A 15,924-nucleotide genomic window follows, 5' to 3' on the forward strand; every position below is an offset into this window, starting at 1 on the left:
GAGGGAAAGAGCAGAAGTATACATGGAACAAAGGACAACTTTGTACTTTAAGACAGGGAGACAGACAAAACACCATACCATGCCATCTGTGAATAGGCAATGAAAGAAGACAGGAGGGAAGGGAGGAGGAGGAGGCGGGGATATTAAGTTGCATACTGGTTGTAATTTAAAATACAGTCGGGCATGGTTCTATAAAGAGATGACTGCATAAAGACCTAGAAGAACAAGCAGGTGGTATAGAAACTCAGGCAGGAGCCCTCTTAGTATGCTCAAGGACCAGCAGAAAGGCCAGTGTGACTGGAACAGAGGCAGGAAGTGGTGGGAGGTGAGACAGAGACTAATGGGGATAAGACTGTGCGCAGCATTGGCTTCGACTCGGAGTGAAAGGTAAAGTTATTACATCAGTTGGGCCAGAAGTGACATCATCTAATCTGCACATTAGCTGCAGCCAGAATCCTAAGAACAGACTGCCGCAGGGGACCAGTGACTGCAATAGTCCAGGAGAACACGTCGGAGCCTTGGACTTTGGTGGTAGCACTGACAGTGGAAAGAGAAGACAAGGTTTGAAGTTGAAGCTGTCAGTCTGCCAAGAGGAAGGTGTATGGCTTGGAACAGAGGTGTTCTTAAGTGATATAGGAAGCGGGTAGTCTGCAGTAGGAGGTGGGACAGAGATTTTATGAGCTTAGTTTGGACGTAGGTAAACTTGAGATGATATTAAAAGTGAAAAGACCCCTTCACCAGCTGCACTTAGCTTCACACTTCAGTGACCTCACTAGAAAATCAGAGTAGCTCTGGGTAAAACAGTAAGGGGACAAAATACGAGTTTGACGGGATAATGTTAATAAAAATGGCAATCTTCATGACAGAAAGAGCCCATTGCTTAGCAAAACTAACATTTCAGTGGGAACTCACACTGGATATGCTCACCATTCAAATAAAATGTGAAACAGGAAAAGGAGAAAGTCAAGTCAGTGTGCTGCTGCAGAACAACCAGTCAGAGGGAACTTAAAACAACAGGCCTAACTTCCTTTCCTGACACGTGACCCAGCGCTGCTCGGACTCACCAGGAGCACAGGCTTGAGAGTGTAGATTGCCCCCAAGCAGCACGGGAAAGAACAGTTCAGGTTTACTTCACAGTGGGCATTCAGATTTACTTAGGCATATCAAGACCCAACTCACACTGGATTATGGGAAATACTCAAGCAGCCATGCAAATTTCCCAGAACCCAAAGATTTGAGTGTTCACAAGAGAAACATAGGATTTCAGAAAAGCTTGTCCAAGAGCTGGTGATGTTTTCGGTGGTCTAAAGTAAAATGGGGTGGGGTGAGGGCGACAGATACACTAGAAAGCTTTTAAAATGGATTTTCTTCTTAAAATGTGTTTGACTTCTGAGGTTGTTTGCCTTTGTGTTTTTTTAGTATTACTATATTCTTATATGAAATGGTAGTGAGAAATAATAATTTGTTTTTAATATCTGTTTTGGCTAGAGGCACACTTGAAGCAACCCTGCAGATACTGCTATACTTCTATTTTAAGTATCTAGGTCTGGGAAATAGAAAGGTCTGGCAAACTGTGACCTATAGAAAAAGCATTTGCTTGCACTAAGCCAGTTGTCCTGCCTGGCCCCCCAGGAACGACTGCCTGTTGCCGAGCCCAGGCCTGGCCCAGCCAGCCATCTTACCTCTTCATCTTTCTCCACAATCTTCTAAAGGACCTCAATCAAGTCTTCAGGAGGGATGAAAGAGAGTCCTCTCAGGAGCATGAGCCCAGAGTGACTGTAAACATCTGGGAGACAGTGGCAGGTGGGTGACTACCAGTTCAAGGTCAGTCTGTTCTACCCAGTGAGCCAGCCCCATAGAAAGGCCTTGTCTAAAACACATGCTAAGAGCGTATGGAGACCTCCAGACATCACTATCATTCATTAAGCAAGAAGCAGTGATCTACGATGAGAAAACACGGCTCCAGTTGGACTCTACTGCTCACCAGCCTTTCACTGTTGGCAAGTCAGAGAGCCTCTCCAGCACTGACCTTTCCTCCTTTGTCCTATGTGCCTCAAAGGCTGCTAGAAAGAAAATTATAGATTTCTGGGAGAGTCCCTCTTATGGATAAAAATCCCAATAATTGTAAATAATTCTGAAAACGTGAGATGACATAACTTTAATGATTCATTAGCTCTTGTTGTACAACCAACTGATGCAAAGCTTCTATCTTAGGCTCTAAGACAGAGCAGAAGAATCTGGTCCTCTAAGAGCCTTCCAGGAGTCAGCAACATAGGAAATGAGCCTGAAGAGATGTAAGTCACCCAGGCACCTAAGCATCAACTGAGTGGTCCAGATGATCACTATTGGAAGATATCACTGAACAAAGACAAGAAGAGGAAGCATCTGAGCTCGCCTAAAGTCGAGTGGCCTGTAGGTGGGAGCGGGGGGGTAGTATGTCAAGGAAATGAACATTTGATTTAGACTGGGGTGTCTACGACCCGCCAAGTGCCAAGTGAAAGATGAAGCTATACATGTAGGTTATGGCCAGGTCACAGGTATCAGATGGCCAACCAGGCGTGCTATGATATGCTGCAGGTAGCTGAACTATGTACAGTCTAGTCAGTCTACTCTATGGCTGAATGGCTGTTAACCTGGACTAGTCAGGGGACCCAGTACAGACAGGAGTCCCAGTTAGCAAACTAGAGAAACAGGTGATGAGAAGCCAGACCCAACGGGTGACAGGAACAAAAAGTAAAGGAAGCCTGTAACCATCTCTTAGTGAATCTTAAAGCAAAGCTTCCAGATGAAGTTCCAAGTACAGACAGTAAGGATGACATGTGTATCATGGAGCATGTGTAAAGGCCACAGGAAACCTGAAGTATCGACCTAGGGTAAAAAGTTCTTCCCCTGTTCTCTTTGGGGAAGGGGGATAAGGAGGCCTCCTGTCTATTATTCTCTTTTGCCATATGCCAGGCTGGCTGGCCTGTGAGCTTCCAAGGATTCTCTTGGCTCTGACACCTGTCATCTTCCCTAGGAGTTTCTGGACTACAGAAGCACAATACCATGCCCAACTGTGTGCATCTCTCTGTGTATGTGTGCACATTTATGCATTATATGGGCAACTCCTTCTTTTTAAATGCCATTTCAGAGCTTAGCAGAGTCATCCCTGTAAGGCCAAATAGAAAGGTCTGTTGGCCAAGTTTATCCTTGAGGCACCTCTCTTGGTACTTCTGATTCACACCCATCCTCCTAGACCTGAGTTTAGCTGAGCATGTAGGCAATTCTTCCTTATGTCCCTCAAAAGCATGTCCCTTAATGGCTACTGATCCCACACTTCCTGACACTGCCGAGATTTCCCAGAGTTCTTCACACACCATCATGTGTGGACACGATAAATAACTCTTCTAACAAAAAAGTTAACAAGGCCTTAGCTAATTCGGCAGGGTCACCATCTGGGAGTCGTCAGAAACACAGAACTGTCAGCACTGTAAACATTTCAGGCTTCATGAAGACACCGACTCTTTCTAAACTAATCAGTGCTGCCAGTCAAGATTTGCAGCAGAGATTCAAGAACAAGAAATCCATTAAACAACAATAACAAGACCAGTGAGGATGAAAACCGTACAGTCACAATAACAAGGGCCTAAAAGCAAACTGTGACTTCCCTAATAAGGCAGAGACCCACGCTGGCTCCCTGGCGGTCAAGCGCCAATACGATTAATCAGTCTGTTTCCAGTTTTCTCGAGACAGCAATATTAACAGTTTGCTTTACTCTGTTTATATGGTGCTGACAGGTCTTCAGCATGTTGGGCCTACTTGCTGGTGATTAATGACCACTCTCATTCTGAGGTAAAACCAGGCAGGAAGAAAATGCCTTTTGTAACTAGTTAGGAACCGCATCCTCTGCTATTTTTGTTGTTGTTGCCCTGTTGCCCATTGGCACCTCCCTCTGTCTAAGGGTACTCATCTCCTCTAACCGGTTCAGTGCCTTTTCCCTGCCCTGAGATGCTCTACCCTCTGCTCAAAAAGGGAACCTAAAATGCACACTGTGAGTGAGCTTGGCATCATGAAAGATATTGTTGGTTCATTTTGTTATAAAAATCTCATTTCTATAAAAATGAAAGGACAGATGTAAAGTGGCTCTGGAAATGGGAATTTTAGCATGTGGTATAGGTAATAATCATGACTACAGCTGTGCTTACACACACAGAAGCCAACAGAGTTGGAATTATATTCAGGTTACTGTAGGAAGTATTGACACCTCAGAAAGTCTGAGAGATTATTGCATTAAACAGTCATATTTCAGCAAGGTCACAAAGATTTGAAATAATATAAAAGGACCCGTCCTGTCCACATACCCTCCCTTATAAAAAGAAAGCTGTGAGCATATACTATTTATCCCTAGTGTACTTATCTTTTTCCCTTTGTTTTTTAATTCACTTCGTGTATATGTGTGTCTGTGCACACACGTTTGTGCCGTGGGAGCCTGGAAGTGTAAGGACAAGTTTGTAGGTCCTGGTTCTCTGCTTTACCATGTAGGTTCTGGGGATCAAAATCGGGTTATCAGACTTAGAAACAAGTGCCTTTACCCATTTGGCCACCCTGCTTTTTCTGTTTGTTTGTTTGTTTAGACGTGGTCTTGCAATACAGCCTGGCTGACCTCACTCTCTCTACATAGCACAGAATGGCTTTGACTCTGTGCTACAGATTATTTATTCCCTTAGCCTCATAAATGTAGGATTATTAGTGTGTGCCTCATCACCCAGTCACCAAATACTATTTTACTTATTTTTATTGCACTTTATTGTGACAGAATCTCTGGTAGCCCAGACTGGCCTGGAATATACACCACAGCCAGAGATAACCTTGAACTCTGATCTTCTTACTTCCACCTACTTAAGTCCTGGGATTCAGGCATGCACTAACCCCAACATCATCTTCACATACCTATGTGTAGAGAATCTAAGAAAATGAAAACTAAACAAGGACGAATGGGCTTCTTGTAAGGCCCGCTAGGACCCAGTATCTCAGTGCTTGCACTCAGATGAGTCCGGCGTGCTTGGAGACCAGGTAGCTTCTTCCTACAACACTTCCCTGTGTGCCTCTCTCCTCAGACAGCAGCAGAACTGCATTAGTTCTGACAGAGAGAACATCAGGGCTGGCTTTTAAGTAGAGCATTTTATCAAAGGTCTTTGAAATCAGATGCAAGAACAATCTGATATGAAAGCACTATTAATAACAATAATACTATACTGAGCACCTATGGACCAGCACTGTTATGAATGCTTCAGTTATGTAAACGTGTTCCATTCCCACTACTGTGACTATCCTGAGTTAAACAATAGTCTTTGTTTGAAGTACAGAATACGAGAGAAAGTAGAACAATACACTCAACTACACTGGGCAAACTTTGAACCCCTTATATGAGCTTTAATAACTCATCTAATGTAAAGGCTGACGGGAGAGGGAAGAGTGATATTAGCTAGACTAGTTATAAAGGTTCTAAAGCGGTTCTGGGAGAGGAAAGATTTAACAGTTATCTCAGAAACTGCAGTACACATGTTTAAATGTAGCAAAATTGGAGTTTATCAAGAAAAGGCTTCAAAATTGATGCAAGCAGAAAGGTAAAAGACTTAAGTAAAAACAGTACTATATGCCTTAGGGTAGCCTGGCCTTCCCAAGAGACATGCCTGACTGAGTATTTTGACTCATTTGACCAGTTATTTCTTTTATTTATCCATTCAAACTCTTTGTAGGCCTGGCTAGGTGGATAAGGGACAAACTAACTGGAAAGCATCTTCCTCCCTCTTAGTAGGTGACTGGTTCCAGTCACTGTTCAGTGGTCTCAACGGGCATGAACACCCATGTGTGCTTCTCCTCCTCCCCTGACTCTGTCCTTCCAGCCCTTAGAACGCTATGCATTGCTTTATGGGATGGCCGGGAGCAAGTCTGGAAGACAGAAATGAAGAAAGGGAAGAGGACTGCTGTCTTCCTTCCCGTGGCTGTGGGACGAGCCTCTTAAGGCCTTTGCCCTAAACTTCCACTTCTTTCTTGCTGGTTTGGCTATAAGGCATAGTACATGGTGGCAAACCACGAGCCTGCTGGAATGGAGAATGCCAGGCATCCATAAGAGGAGGGTCCTTCTATTTAACTTCCAAATGCATGCTGTATTTGGGATACTTTAGCCAAAGCTAAATATTATAATGGAAAGGTATCCAATAGGATTCCCATGTGTAGCTTTTCATATCATCCACAACTACAGGCACAAGGAACACAAGCTCTGAACAAATCCAGAAGTACTGAAGTAGCAAATGAGAGTATTTTGAGGGCTAAAAGAAATGCTGCTTCTATCTAATTCAGTTGCTAAATGAATTGGAAACATAGAATTCAACCGTCCTTCAAGGACAGTCCTGAGAAATTTTTGAGATGTCTTTATTTTTTAATTCATGAGTATGGATGTTTTGCATGCATGCACACCATGTGCGTAAACTGCCCCATCAGAAGAGGGCATAGGATGGCCTGGAAGTGGGGTTACAGAAAGCTGTCAGCTGCCATGTTGGGTGCTTGGAGTCAAACCCTCTGGAACACAAGTAAGTGCTTTTGACTGCCGAGCCACCCTTAGGCCCCCAGGAAAGTTCTGAGCTTCTAAATTAAGATCTGCCTAGCTTCTATGAAGGGAAGTCTCTACTGCTTTCAAGAAAAACATCTAGGTGACTGAGTGGGAAGCGCCCTGCTCCATGATCTGCTTTTTCATTGTTATTTCATAAGAGCTCATCTGCATAGCATGTACCTTTCACTACCTACAGTTAATGCTTTCTAGAATGTCTTCTTCAGATGCCTGGGGTCATGTCAGTTTCTTTGAATTTGAAGTTGTAAACTCTATTGTTTTGATTCTTTCCAAAGGCTCTTATCCAGGTGGGCTTCCAGAAACATTTACTATGATTAATATATGCTGATGGTCATTTCTATTAAAATGAAAAAAAAAAAACAAAAGGTATTTCAGGGACTTATGCAAGCCATCAACAATTACTTGAAGAATTTAAATGCTCATAATATACAACTGTAAAATAAGGAATTTTGTAAGAGCGAGCACATTTGAACTGCATTTTAAGGATCTGAGTTTGGCTTGGCCTTATGTGTTCTGTGAACTATGAACTGACTCAGTTACAGGAAGAGAGCAGCCTGTACCAAGTGCAAGGTGAAAGGCAAACGCCTGGGCTGTGTGCTTTAGTGCCATGCTTTCTTCCTGCAGCAGTTATCAAGTTAGTATATGTTTTGGTACAGAAAAAGAAAAGATTTGAATAGTCATTTGCATTTTTCCCATTAAAGTACTTTTCAGTTGTGAAATATTTCAGAACAGCTCATGCTTACGTATAAGCAACAAGTAAAACCTAGAGAAGTACTAATCCCTGCCTACATGGTCTGTGAAAACCCCACAAGGTTAGGGTAACACACTGGTGGGGAAGTGGCTGAGCAGTGATGCTCACTTTTGCTTGGTTCAGCTGACTGGGGACAAAGGAGAAATTGAAATGAGCCAGGGGCAGAGGTGGTCTGGTGGTAGCAGGAGACATAAAGACTGGAGAAGGGCTACCTTGGAAAGGGGCTTAGGGGGCATCTGACCAGCTTCCTGAGCTGGCATTCGATGACTTACCTGCGGCGCAGATCCTCCGCCACTGCTGCCCGGCAGCTGAACAAATAGGCCCGGAGTGACTTCAACCGCTGTCGCAGTCGTACAACGGTGGCCAGTGGCTCAGCATGGAGGTACAGCATGGGGTTCTCCTGCTGGATGTCGATCAGAGGTTCTTCGTACACATACTCCAGAAACTCCTTGGCCTGCTTGGATACCTGCAAAACAAGCCCTGGCTGTCAGCACTGGCGAGTCACCCAGCCTTCCACATCTGTCTGCTTTGCCTAGAAACCACACTTGTGACAATGTACGTAGTGCTGCTGGTCACTGCTAAGGGAAGGTCCATTGAAGAGCTGAACACTGTGTAGCTTCTCTTCTTACCTCTAAAAGCTCAACTGCAAATGTGGAAGGAATTCATCAACTCCACAGCTCATGTTAGAAATTACCTGTGATGGCACAGACCTCACAGATCTACCATACCGATGTCATGTTTCTGATTTGTTTACTGTTATATTCCTACTGTGATGAACTAAGAAGGATGTGATCAAGAAGGAAACTTGGTGAAAGATACTCAAATGTTCCCTGTCTGTTCAACTTGTAATTATTTCAAGCAATATGCCAAAAAGACACAAACAAACAACTCACAAAAAACCAAAACCAAACAAACAAAACCCCTCATAGTCTTTAAAAACTGTATAAATATGTAAACACGGATATATATATATTCCACAATACATTTTAAAAGTATTTTTTAAAACAGAAACTACACATATTGTGAAATATTAATAAAAACATTAAAATAAATACACAGGTATGCTCAAGAAAAGGAAGAAAAGGAGGGAACAAGGGAGAAAAAATTTGTGGAAAGTAAATTGATCAAATAGACACAGCTCAAAAAGGAGATGAGATGCCCTTGTAGAGGCCTGTGAGTGTGGGCTGACAGTTGTCCATACATCTATCCACCTCTAATCTTTATGAGTTCTTTTTAAGCAGCATCATTCTAGGTCGAGGTAAGTAGTGCACTGGAAATACAGTGTACCAGAGAAAGAGAGATGACCATAGCAGGGCAACCCACAACAGAGAAACTTCAGTTCCACACCACACTCTGTCATGTGAGTGACTGAACTCTCCAGGCCTGTTTGCTGAGTCTCAGATGGAATCTGCCAGTGACATAAAGAGCTGGCTCAGCCTCTGTTTGTGGAAAGTAAGCCTCTCCACAAGTTCCCAATAACTGACTCCAGAAGCAAGGCTGGGATCCAGCACTAGCATAAATAACGCTGTTCATTGAAAAGAAAACTGCAAATCCACTATGCTTTCCGCCCCACAGCAACAGCTTACCAACGAGGAGAACACAAGCCCTACCCTCATGTGGCTATTTAGTAGGAAAGATAATGACTCAAAACAAAACCACATGCAGCCTGCTATCACAGAGGGCTCACAGGAAGCTCAGTGAGGGGAATCAGCTTTCCTGGGGAAGGGGTAAGGAGCCAGGTAGGCCTGGTAAAGCAATCCACACTTGATCTAGGTCTGGAATTATAAGTGGAAGCTCATCCGATGGACAGAATGGCCAGGGAAGTGTGAGAAGGGGACAACAGCCTGACAAAATCACTAAGTCCCTCAACATACACTATGGGAGTGTGACTATCAGATGTGAGGCTCTTATGCACTTATTAAAAGTCTACTACTTACACACAATCAGCATGTTCAGCATCACCATCTTCTCAAAGTGGAAAGCTCACGTCTAAGTTTACATTTCCTTCAGGGCTATGGAAGTGCATCATTTCTTAAAGTGTGTGTGTGTGTGTGCGCGCGCGCGCGCGCGCGCGCGCGCGCACTCATGCACATGCTTATAAGCAATTATTTCTGAGATATCTGTTGTGTGGTTTATCCCTATGATGTCCTGCAGAGTGACAAAGTTAAAGGAGCTTAATAGACAGAAAATCCAGGCTCCAAACAGCTCCCGAATTAGCCAAGATCTTTAGCTGCTTTACCAGATCAGAAACAACAAGGTTCCAGAGTGCAGGAGCCTCTACTCTCATCTGTGAAGCCAAGACAGGAGCACATGCCAGACAGCGTAGCAGGCCGTGCTTTCTGTGAAGAACAAAGCAACTATGGCTCTGTCCTCAGACACCTCTCGGCTCCAGCTCCATACAGAAAGACAATACTGAGTTACGTGTTGTATTTACTGTGTTTAACTATCAGCTGCACTTACATATTTTCAATGATGAAAACAAGCCTGATGGTGTCCAGGGAAGTGAAGTACAATCCACTTGAAACTGTTGCTAAAAAATGATGTATTGTGCAATTCAATTAGTCTTCCTGGGGTACAGAACAGTGTTTATACTGAGTCAGGGCCCTGCTGAATTAGGTTAACAATGCTACCTTTTAGTAGGTGAACAGAAGGACAAAGGGCACTGGCCAGTCTCCCAGGCCTTAAAAGGCTTCTCTCCTCAGGTGCTACTTAAGCCCAAAAGCAAAGGGGAAAAAAAAAATCTTTTACAGAGACAGTAAAAGCAGGGACACTAATAGGACAGCAGCTACTGATAGCAGCGTTCATAAACTAATATGAGGAAAAAGAGAAACAGAGCTGGCTTCAGTAAAGGCAAGGCACTGCCTTCCCAATTTATTAGCACGCTCTCCTCCCAGAGTGCATCACTGGCTGCTTGGGTGTGTGAGCACATCCCTGGCTGCTGCAGCCATTTTTGGCAACAAGGCTGAGCTCATGGTTGAAGTCTTCAGAGCCCAGATTCCTTTGATTTCCATCCCATTCACAAAGACTAGTAAGGTAGGTTTTAGGAAAACTTGCAATCTGGCACGAAATAAATGCAAAACTGAGCTTTATAATTAATCTCCTTCTGATTCCTTGGGCTCTCAAAGTTTTCCTCCCTTTATTGGCAAGATGATTTAACACTCAAATCCTCTATCATAAAAAAGCTCTTTCCAAAAAGAAGAACTTTTAAATAAGAATTGGCCTAAGGAAGAAGCTATACTCTTATTAACCTAAGAGAAGACATCAATGGTATTCTTGGGTAGGCGTTTTTTTTTTCTGCTAATCTAAACATGGCATGAGTCACAATTTAACACCAGGTGGGTCCCAATAAGTAGCTGAGCTACTGCCCTTGCGAACCAAAACATGAAAACCAAAAATGCCAGAGTGCTCTATATTTTTATTTATCATTATTGTGTGAGTGTGCAGCTGTGGATGATTGGCGGGGTGGGACGACAACATTTTCATGCCATGCCTTACCAGTGAAGTCAGAGGACAACTTTCAGGTCTGATTTTTCTCCTTTTACTGTTGGTTCTGTGGATTGTAGTATGAACTATGGGCTAGCCTAGACTGGCCTAGAACACCGGGTTAGAGACATGCACTACTATGCCTCGTCTCATTGCTCTTGTACTGCATAAACAGAACAGATTATGTCACAGGGACTCAACATCAGCGCTGTGCTTAGGTTTCTGATTCCTTGAGCTCTTGAGGTGTGTGAGCTGACCCTGTCTTCACAGTCCTGCAGTATACATGACTTAAGAGGAAAGAAGCCCAAGTAGAAACATGTCCCCTCCTCATCACAATAAGGAGAATTAGAGAGGACAGCACAATCACAATGAAATTAGTTACAAACTAATTAATGATTACCAAATCTGTGAATGCACACATGCACTGACAAATGAGCACATGTGATCTGAACACCAAGTGCGATGGTTGCGGATTTGAACCCAGCATGCATTTTGTCACAATGTAACAACTACCTCTGAACTGTAGAGTTACTGGATGTTGCTCAGGTTTGCATAATTCTGAGAGAGGATTCTGGAATACTGTTCTGGCATGTTCACCCACAAAACAGCCCTGGGTAAAGAAGTAATGGGCAAAGGAAACAAACAGTCAACCACAGATGCAATTTGGGAATGACGCAGTGGTGCTAAGGACCCCGTTTTTATTAAAGGAGGAAAAGGCCAAAGAAAACATAGGAGGACATGATCTTAGCATAACAAGGAAAGGAAAAAATAATCTAGTCAATTTTTCTCAATCTATATTCCCAGGATTACTAGACCCACAGAAAAGATTTCTTCGGTGTTAGGAAAATAAATAGACTACATAGCACTTTCTCGGTGATTCAAAATGAAACACATTCTCATATCCAAACTCTAGACACTTGCTTGGGTTAGGTTAAGAATGTAGCTCAACAGAATGACAAGAAGGGGCGGAAGAATGGGGAGAGGAGGAATAAGAAGAGAAGGGGAAGACGAGGAGAGGGGGAAAGGATTACCTGCTTAACATATCCACTCCTCAAGTCCACTTCAGTATAGACAGGACAGTTTAAGGATTACCTGCCTAACCCATCTCCTTCTCCAGTCTACTTCAGTATAGACAGTTTTGTGTGGTTTCAGCCGTGTTGTGGGCAGAAGAATGGGAGAAAGGCTGGTCTATGCTCCACTCATCAACTGGAAGCAGAATAACCTTCTCTGACTTCACTGTCTCCTCTTACCAAACTGTAAACTCATTGGCTCTTTCCAATCCTCACCAAGACGGTAGCCTTCCAACAGAGCCCTACTCACCAGTGCCAAACTTGTGAGCATTGCACAGAATCCACTTTGAAAACAGTGAATTCACTGTCTGTATTTACTCAAGTCTAGAGACCCCAGATGACTTATTTATGGTCATGTCATGGCAGAGTGGAGCCAGGACTCAGAACTCTGGACACTCTGCTCTGTGCTCTGTAGTCTGCAGTCACAGTTCCTTTAGTTTTTAATTACTCTGCCATAACTTATCTGCTCACTGTTCTATAAAAGAAGTGCTCCCTGTCCCTCCTCCATCCTTCTTTCCTGTCAGAAGGCAGGTAGGCTGCAAACAGAGACAGACTATGATGCAATTAGGCTGCACAGGCATGTACGCTCATATTTGAGCTCTACTCTAAAACAATGACAAACATGCATAAGTATTTCATGTCCAAAGTCAGTTTTGTGTTTATGTAGTTGTTTAATATCTTGCCCACTCCACTGAAGTAAAAGCAGCCATGAGGGCAGGACCCACATTCCCTTTGAACCACACAATCTTACTTCAGACACAATTTTAACAGTTTGGTTTTATTTCTAAGTTTAAACACAGTTAGAGTCAATAATGAAGAAAGAGGAAAGGCAGCTAGAGGCAACAGTTTGTCTTGAATGCCTCTCAAGATGGAGAGATAGGCTTGTGTAACATGGAAAACCCCTAACTAAATGGAATGTGAATATTCAGGCTAGGACCACACAAAACATTCTTTAAAGCATAACTATGGGGAAATGGTAGGAGAGTTGAGTGTTCTGAATTGTGTCTGATTGGTCTGAATGGGGAGCAGAGAAGTTACCTTCAAAGAGAATTTCATTAGAAAATGGCTATAGAATTTAAGGATAGGTTTAACTCCTTCTCCAACCACGAAGCCCAGTTCAGTCCGTAGCACAAACACCAGAAATGGATGCAATCCTGCTTTTGAAAGTAATTACAATTACTAATACTCCAGAGGGCAGCCAGGAAATGCTAAAGAAGACAATTTCACTCTGCTCTGCAAAACCATTTTTTCAACGGGTAGTCAAGCAGTCACGTAGTTGCTATTAAGGACAGTAGGCAGATCTAACAGAACGATGTCTGGATTTAGAAACTGATAGGTCTAAATTGATCCTCACAATTAGGAGCATTAAGCTAATTCCTGGTATCTGAGCAAAGACAGACAGATGCTGGACTAAATGGAATATAGTTCCTCAATGCCAGTGACAGATGATCCAGATAAAATCAGCTGGCTGTGTTCCTGCAGTAAAATTGTCCCTGGTCCACTGAGAATGTGGGAAGCAGAGATCTGACTCCTCATGTGCAGCGTGAATGAAGTGAGTGTACCTAATAAATATCTTTAATGAGCTACCTATTCCCTCAAATCAAGTCTAGTTATTTAAGGGCCACTACAACATGGCCCATCTTACAGAAAGATCCCAGCCTTCAGCACCAGCTAGACTGGTAGTTTCTGCAGTCTTCAGAGCTCTCTGTGAACAGCCATGGCCCTCAAGAACTATGCATGCCTTGGCTATTTGCTGTCAGTACCTCCTTTTTGCTTTTGCTCTATTGACTAATAGGCATTCTGCTTTCAGAGAACCACAGGGCCAGGTCTACCTCTCTCAGTGTTAGCTGTTAAAGCTCTGCTCCAAGCATATTAATGTAAAGTGAACTCAACCAGCCTGCCTCCCTACATATGTTTTTATCTCATACACACACGAATAATATACTTATAGTCTATATTGGAAGTGTCAAGTACAAGATACAGAAGGAGGCCATGATAACTGTCTAGGAGAGGAAGGAAAGAATTAGGGGAGAAAATAAAGTTCAAGTCAGGTTTTAGGATTTGCTGGGCTAGGTGAGGGCAAAAGGAAGCCAAGAGGTGTGAGCCAGGCTGGCAGAATAGGGATTCAAAAGGATAGAAGGGATTTTCTATCTAGGAAGGAAGAGACTAGTGGGAATGGATGTGGAAAGGGAACCAGAGAGGGACTAGAGATTGCAAAGGGAACTGTATTAATTCTGAAGAGAGTTATGGGGAGGTCTGGCACTAATTGAGCACTTATAATGCCCTGGACACTGTGTTAGGCCCTTCTGTGACTAATGCAAGTAAAGAGCAGCGTTATGGCATACGTATTACTATTACCTCTACTGTAAGATGAAAAAATAAGACATGGCTGAGTAGGAAATGCACCTGAGGTAAAGACCATTAGGACCAGAAGTAAGGGAAGAAGTACCACTAGAAGGCAGCCAACTTCTGTGTGACTGCTATTGAGAACATGTGTGTAGTCCTCAGAGTATGTGTGTAGTGGGGCTGAGAGCATGACCTCAAGTTAAAATTAAGTCTTGGTTCTTGTATTGCCAGGACACATGTACCATTCCCACACTGGTAGAGGGAATAATCAAGGATGTCTTCTATGCTTGGCAGTGGAGATGTGGGGCCATTTGTATGACTATGAATATCTCCATCTGCAATTGCAGGCAGTATGCATTTGGTGAGTATGATGAAGGCCATGGAGAATGTAGAGAGTGTTGAGTCTGAGGTGCCCATGGGATAGGCTTCACTCTCAGTCATTCACAGCCACTTCTGTTTACACAGTTGGTGTGTATCATCAATTGTGCTAAGCCACACCTCTCTCCTCAGCCCACCTTCACAGAGAAAACACATAGCAGGCAATTAATTATATAAATAAGGTGGTGATGAGAATACTAACTCCCATTCTGTAAGTACTGATCACACCATTTCTTACATTTTTGATTGTGAGTCTAGCTAGGCCATCTCTCCAGCCCATTGGTAGTGCTTTTCCTTTTAAACTAAACTAAAAACTACTACCACCCCCCATCACCAACAACACTGTAATTAAATGTCTGTGTGGAAGAATGTACACGTGTGAGTGTAGGTGCCCAAGGGGTCCACAAAAGGTGTCATGTCCCCTGGAGCTAGAGTTACAGGCAGCTGTAAACTGTCTGACTTGGGTGCTGCAAACTGAACTCAGGTCCTCTGCAAGAATATTAAACATTCTTAACCACTGAGCCATCTATCTAGCCCTCAAATAAGAGGATGGGATCCCTGAGAGAGCTCAAGTCACCAACCTTTTTGTGTTTTTCTTTTAATAAGCTATTCCACGCAACTCTCAAGTATAAATGTGTGCATTACAAAAAAGCACAGTGCTTACGTGTGCTGGGCACTAGTCTACTATCTTCACATATGTCAGCCATTCAACCAGTGGGAATATTTAAGGTGATATTATCCTCATCTTGTAAACAAGAAAACTAAAACACTGAGAGCCTAAATAACTTACCCAGGTCACACGCCAGTAAGCGACAAAGCCAAGACTTGAACCTAGACAGGCTGGGCTCATTTTATATATTAGCAAACTGAAGCTTGGGAGAGTTCAAGAAATTTGTCTCCCACTAACCATACACTCGAGACAGGGCTGAGGCATTCTTTGGAGAAATGTCTAATTAACACCAATCCACCAGAGCTGGTAAAACCATGATGGGGAAAAGAGGGGCTAAGGCTGACCTTCTGTAGGAGGACTATGGCTGAGGACCATGTGGCTCAGAGAAGCCTGCAGGTAAGCTGATGGAGCTATATCCTCATCAACCAGTTTTCCTTATTAGCAGGAAAGTTTCCACAGAAACCCAGACGGAAACTCAATCTCTTAAGATCACACATATCGAAACCAAGAAATCTGACCAAAACCACTGGTGCAAACAGAAAGAGCTTCCATGAGCTTCCAACCCGTCCCACAATCTCAGACTCCTTTCTCTCATTCTGTGGTTCAGCCACTGGCC

The 15,924-nt window shown here is 43.3% G+C and overlaps 1 protein-coding gene across 3 annotated transcripts in view; it reads right to left on the reverse strand.

The window, feature by feature from the left end:
• The window catches only part of Plekhm3 (pleckstrin homology domain containing M3), a 169,282-nt gene that overhangs the window by 87,459 nt on the left and 65,899 nt on the right, over window positions 1-15,924 (reverse strand). For 2 of the 3 annotated variants that reach the window (XM_021171504.2, XM_029477337.2), the window contains exon 5: window positions 7,634-7,827. In XM_021171504.2, coding sequence (XP_021027163.1) covers window positions 7,634-7,827 — 194 coding nt within the window. Of the gene's footprint in view, window positions 1-7,633; window positions 7,828-11,357; window positions 11,455-15,924 lie in introns of all 3 variants that reach the window. The other variant, XR_015047129.1, reaches the window with a different exon arrangement.

The sequence above is a fragment of the Mus caroli genome, unplaced genomic scaffold (genome assembly GCF_978045245.1).
Source record: "Mus caroli unplaced genomic scaffold, Mus_caroli_1 scaffold_1, whole genome shotgun sequence".
In the NCBI taxonomy this organism is placed as follows: Eukaryota; Metazoa; Chordata; class Mammalia; order Rodentia; family Muridae; genus Mus; species Mus caroli.